A 6,177-nucleotide genomic window follows, 5' to 3' on the forward strand; every position below is an offset into this window, starting at 1 on the left:
AGTCTCAGGCAGAGTCTTCGCAGAATTTGGTCCCTTGTAGAAGTGTTCAAGCCGCCTTTTAGCTTTCAACTATGAGAATCATCACTTGCTATTTTTATCCTTTTTAGATCCCTATTGTTTGCCTAGGACGTGTCCTAGCGGGAACTTTTGATTTTTTTTTGTTTTTTTTTTATTATTTTATTTTGCCTAAGATGCCCTTTGCGGGTTTTCATCCTAGCAGTATTTTGCAAGTGATATTATTTTTTTTGGAATAACAATTCTTTGCTTTGACAAAATCTCATGCCATCCGCGTTGGGGAGGATCAGCGTCTTTGATGATTAACACTGCCCCCCATTCCCGTATACCAAGGAGAAAGATGTTGCCCCAACCTACGAGTGTTGAGAGAGTTCTTTCATGAGCCGAGATTTGTGCTTCCTTTGTCGGCCAAATTGAGCAAAAGTTATTTTGCAAGACTCTTCTTGTGCAACGAGAATCTTGTGTAAGACTCTTCTGATCACTGTCTTATTTTTGTGTGTTTCGAGGAGGTGATCTTCCTATCTACCTTAGACTCATATAATGCGTTGTAGATGTTCGAAGCTTTGATTAATTTCATTATCTTCGGTCATGTTTGTTTGTTTTTTTTTGTGATTGATTTTAGAATTTAATATGTGGGAAGAGGGGGAAAAGAATAAACACAGGAGATTTATGAAAATGACGCATATTATTGATGAATGTAAAACTTATACAAACCCTTATTTTGTTTGAACTCATGACCGTGGGTGAATGTCATGAGTTGAGCATGAATTTAAAGAAATTTTTTTTTTGAAAAAGAAAGAAAGCCCCCTAGTATAGTAATTTCTCAATTTTATACTCCAAGGTCATTCCTCGTCATGCTTGTGCAGTGGGTGCTTGTCGATGCTAGGTGTGTCGGTGTCAAATTTCAACCATCCAGCGTCTATAAGTCCTTGCACACGGAATTGTAGGGTCTTGCATCGTTCCACGGAGTGCCCCGGAGAGTTAGAGTGATAGTCACACCTTTCCTCAGGTTTGTACCACGGCGAGTAAGGAGGGTTCATCTTCTTTGTTGGAGGAAGTCGGACTAACATCGAAGCCTCTAGGAGTTGAGGTAGTAGCTCTGTGTATGTGATGGGGATTTTGTCTACTACTTTGTCGTCTCTAGGCTTTGCTTGTGGTGTGGCTTGACCTTTTGGAGTAGAGATGACGGCGTGGACCCCTTCTTCCCTCTTCTTTTCATAGACTTTCCTAGGGTCATAACTTGTCGGAGCCTTCCCTATCTTCCCGCTTTTTAAGCCTTGCTCAACCCTTTCACCTATGGTGACTATCTCGGCAAAAAGGGTTGATGTGTTCCCTATCATCTTGTCATAATAGGGTCCACTTAGAGAGTCAATGAACATTGTCACCATCTCTTTGTCAGATAATGAAGGCTCTATTTGCGCAGCCAATTCTCTCCATCTTTGTGCATAGGTTTTGAAGGACTCATCGCCCCTCTTGCTTAAGCTTTGTAAATCAGACCTATCAGGAATTAGGTCGATGTTATACTTGTATCGACGGAGAAAAATATTGGCTAGCTGTTTCCATGTCTGGATCTTCCCTCCATCCAGCTGCATGTACCAGTTGAGAGCAACATCTGAAAGGCTTTCCTGAAAACAGTGTATCAAGAGCTTTTCATTGCCCACGTAGGCTGCCATCTTCCTACAGTACATTGTCAGATGTCCTTTTGGACAACTAGCCCCGGTGTACTTTTGAAAGTCAGGGATTTTAAACTTGGCGGGGAATTGGATGTCCTGCACTAGGCACATATCTACAGCCTCTCGAATGTCAAAACTGTGGCCTTCCACAACTCTCAGTCTTTCTTCCAAGGTGTTCAGATGACCTTTGGAAATGTCACCAACGTTCCTAGTACTATTGTCGTGCTGTAATTTGTTCATGGCCTCAAGCATTCTAGCCATTTGTTCCTTGAGCTGTCCGAGCTCCTCATTGAGGACACGATTTCTTTCCTCTAGGTCTTCCATAGCTTTTATCTTTTGAGCTCGTGTGAGTACGGAATGTTGAAAAGCCACCTTTAAGGGACAAGATAATTTCTTATCAAGCTTATTTAAATGGTAATGCATGAAGGGAGTTTCTATCAAAGATTTGATGGCTCATCCTTATCGAGAGGTGAGTTATCGGTGTTCCTCTTCATAATATTTTATGATGTGACAGAGGTCACACTGATTTCTCGTCTTTGATACAAATCCCCTCGTGATCCTAAATAAATGATATGCATGTTCCTCTTTCTTTTTATTATCCTTTTATTTATTATATTTTTTTATTTTGTAGAAAATGCATGATGCCCTTGTATGCTTCTCACAAATCTTATTTTCACACTAGGTTTTCTCTCACATGATAATGCATTTTTAATTTTTGTGTTTTTCCTTTACCTTAGGGGAATTATAAAAAATAAATGAATGATTTGAATAGACAAAATGCAACAACCATATGCTCATACAATCCACAAACAGTCGCGTATACATCCATGGTCTGTGGTCCTGTTAAGAAAAGTGCATTGTATAGGACGGTTCTAATTATCCTCACTTTGGTCTTAAGGCCCCCAAGGTGCCCCCATTATAGGGACCCAGTATCTCTGTCGCCGTCACCTGGCAAACTCTAAGGTCTGTCGTAGTATTTCGGGCTAGAGTAACCGGTTATCACCTTGAGTGTGATTTCCGACAAGGCTCGTAGGCTCCAAGGCCAAACTTGGGCCGATCGTACGTCAACCACTCCCTATGTTTAATACCCTCATGCCCCCGGGTGTAGGGGGACTGTTGTGTGTTATGGTTTGCGTGCAATTTGTTAATTCAAACATGTGCAGAATTTAAACAAGCATATAAATAATAAAGCCAAACAAATAAAGCAAACAAAGTGAAGGGGAAAAATATTTAAATTATTTATTCTTATTTTATTAACTTCATCATTTATTTGGGCCTGACCCTCTTAAAACGTCCCCAGCGGAGTCGCCATCTGTTGCAACCCGAAAATTTCCGATCTCGCGACTAATGGTTTAGACATCTTTTTGAAAATCTCATCAATTAAGGAATGCCCGGACACCAGACTAATCCTTAATCAATGGTTTTTGAAAATGAGTTCATGGAGTCGCCACCAATGTTTTACTCAAAACATTGGAAAAAGAAAAGGTTTTTTAAAAATTCAATAATGGCCTTGATAACCAGAATTGGGTTTGGGAGTCGGTTACATGTAGGGAAGGTATCAAGCACCCCTACAACGCCCTCAATCGGTACCCTATGATGAAGTTAATGTGATAAGAAATAATAAATTAAATATTAAATCCCCTTTATTAATAACTATTTACATACTTGAAATTTAAATAATATAATTAATCCTAAAATGTCTACATGATTATTTTTATTATAACAATAATTATTCTAGATAAGAAATTAAAAAAGAGAGAAAGAAATTAACTGAAATACCTCGTGAATGAGCTCTATTGGATCTTCAAAATAAGGAGATTTGAGGTGCTTTGTGGCAACCTTTCGCACTACAATTGCTTCACAACACTCAAGAAATACAATAGGAGAGAGAGAGAATATAGAGATGCGACACAAATCTCAAGAAATATAATAAAAGGGAGAGAGATCGAGAATTTTCGTGCTCAAAGGAGTCTTATTCGAAATTTCTCTGGCCGCCCTGAGAACTGTGCCCGAGGCTTCAATTTATAGGCATCAGATGTGGGCCGGAACGGCCCGTTCTGGATTCGGAACGGCCCGTTCCGGATCCGAACGTTATGTTCAAATTACGCACACTGGAACGGCCCGTTCCAGAGTAGAAATTAACACATATTTTTCCTTTCCAGAACGGCCCGTTCCAAATTTGACTTGTTTGGAACGACCCGTTCTGGTATTGGAACGGCCCGTTCCAAATTTGACTTGTTTGGAACGACCCGTTCTGGTATTGGAACGGCCCGTTCCGGTATTGGATTTTTAGGTGTTTTAGTCACGTTGGAACGGCCCGTTTTGATATTGGAACGGTCCGTTCCGAGGTTTGGAACGGCCCGTTCCGATTCTGGAGCAGCCCGTTCCGGGCTACTAAAACAACCTTATTTGATCTTTAGGCCTTCTAACATCCTGTCTTGTTGTTTTCCTGCTTCGGGAGCTCCTTTCCTTCATGATGTAGGTCTATTTTCTTGTTTGTGTGCCCCCGGACGAAATTGGGTGTCTACAAACCACTTGCACAAGGCTAACCCATCTATTGTCAAAAAATAGGATAAATAATCCTTGCTACAAGTAGCTTTACGACCTCCTTCTTCACCACATCTAAAATGGTAAGGTTTAGTCATCTCTAAGGTTGTCTAAGAGGTTAAAACTCATTCTCCAGCTAAATATGGCGCATACATATGGCAGGACTAATCCCAAGAAGGTCAGTAAGAGTCTAACCAATAGTTTTCCTATGGTTTCTCTAAACTTACAACAATTTCTCCTTTGGGTCAAATTTGAGACTGCTAGTTATAGTGATAGGAAGCCTTTGGTTGTGCTCTAGGTAAGCATACATCAGATGTGAAGATATAGGTTTAAGCTCCAATGATGGTGGTTGTACAGTGGATGGCAAAGAAGGTGGGGGTGGAGTTGGCTCAACTGCTGATGGTGAAACATCTAATGGTGTAGCTAAATCTGCTGCACTTGAAATGGCAACACTAATTTTTGCACAAATAGCACACATAGATAAATCATCACAGGTACATTATGATTCAGTGAAATCAACAAGCTCATCAAAATCTATGCAATCATCAACAAATAAATCAATAACATGTAAACAGAAAATAGAGTAGTTCTCTGTTGGATGTTTCATTGCCTTAAAGATGTTGAACTACACCTGATTATCACCAAACTCCATGAAAAGAGTCCTTGTATGCACATCAATCTTGGTCCTTGTTGTCCTTAAGAATGGACTCCCAAGGATCAATTTATCAGAGTTGGATGACTTATTTTCCATATCTAGAATGTAGAAGTTTGTAAGGAAGATCAATTCCTTAACCTTGACATGCACATCTTCCACAACTCCAAGTAGTCGCACAATGCTCCTATTTGCCAACTGAATGACCACACTTGTTGGCATCAAATCACCAATCTATAAAAATCTAAAAATAGATGTAGGCATGAGATTATTAGAAGCACCAAGATCTAGCATAACATTTGTAAAAAAAATTTCCCCTATAGTATAAGGGACAATGAAAGTTCCTAGATCTTTGTACTTTTGTGGCAAATCTAGCAATAAGTCATGTGGAATAATTATAGACACATTTTTATTTTGAAGCAATTCAGAACCATTTCTTCTCATAGTCACCCTCTCATCCCCCTTTAGTTTCCTCTTATTGGTACACAATTCTTTAAGGAACTTTGCATATTTTGGAATTTATTGAATGACATCAAGGAGAGCAATGTTGACTTCCACCTTCTTGAACATGTCTAGCAGCTCACTATCTAACTCAAATCTCTTCTTTGTTGATATTGCCCTATTTGGGAAAGGAAGAGGAATTGAATTTTTCACAACTTTTGCATCATCATTTTTTTTTATGTTGCACTAACAATTGAAGAATTAAATTATGGTACTACACTTGATTACAGTTGTGTTAGTAGTGGTAACCCTTTACCAGTCCTCAAGGTAATGGCACTAACATTCCCATTTGGATTCATAGTTGTTTGGGAAAGAAGATCACCAAAACCTTGTTACTGGAGTTGATTGACTATAATGGACAACTATCTGATCTGAGTCTTCAAATCTTGGACAATGGCAGTCATATTCTATTGAAACTACATGTTGTTGGCAGAAATATCTTATTAGGTTAAAAAAAATCTTTAGAATTAAAACAACAATTCCAATAACATGAGAGTATAGAATTCACATTCATCAACTTAAAACATGATCAAATGCAGAAAAATGAAACATGAGTTCTTCCAAAACAAAATTCAATAATGAAATCCTAATTATGCCTAGCTATGCCCCGATGTCACATATCCTATCGGAGCATGCCCAACTGAAGCCTAAGCCTCATCACCAACATTTGATGTTAGCGGAAAAACACACAGAAGGGGGGGGTTGAATGTGTGTGTTCGGATTTCGAAGGAAAACTTTAGAAATATTTCGCAAAAGTATTTTTATTTTTTTTTAATTTGTGTAGACCCT

General features: G+C 39.0%; 1 protein-coding gene across 1 annotated transcript; it reads right to left on the bottom strand.

Annotated features, from left to right (window-relative positions):
• Window positions 1–857: 857 nt before the first annotated feature.
• LOC145954753 (uncharacterized) lies at window positions 858–2,012 on the bottom strand. Its single transcript, XM_083069441.1, has one exon. It carries the CDS (start codon window positions 2,010–2,012, stop codon window positions 858–860), a length of 1,155 nt encoding a protein of 384 aa, XP_082925567.1.
• Between the last annotated feature and the right edge of the window lie 4,165 nt (window positions 2,013–6,177).

This window comes from Cajanus cajan, chromosome 2 (assembly GCF_000230855.2).
Source record: "Cajanus cajan strain Asha chromosome 2, NIPB_CcT2T_4, whole genome shotgun sequence".
Classification (NCBI taxonomy): domain Eukaryota; kingdom Viridiplantae; phylum Streptophyta; class Magnoliopsida; order Fabales; family Fabaceae; genus Cajanus; species Cajanus cajan.

Coding starts and splice junctions, on each gene's coding strand:
- LOC145954753 (XM_083069441.1), bottom strand. CDS start 2,012: ATGGAAGACCTAGAGGAAAGAAATCGTGTCCTCAATGAGGAGCTCGGA.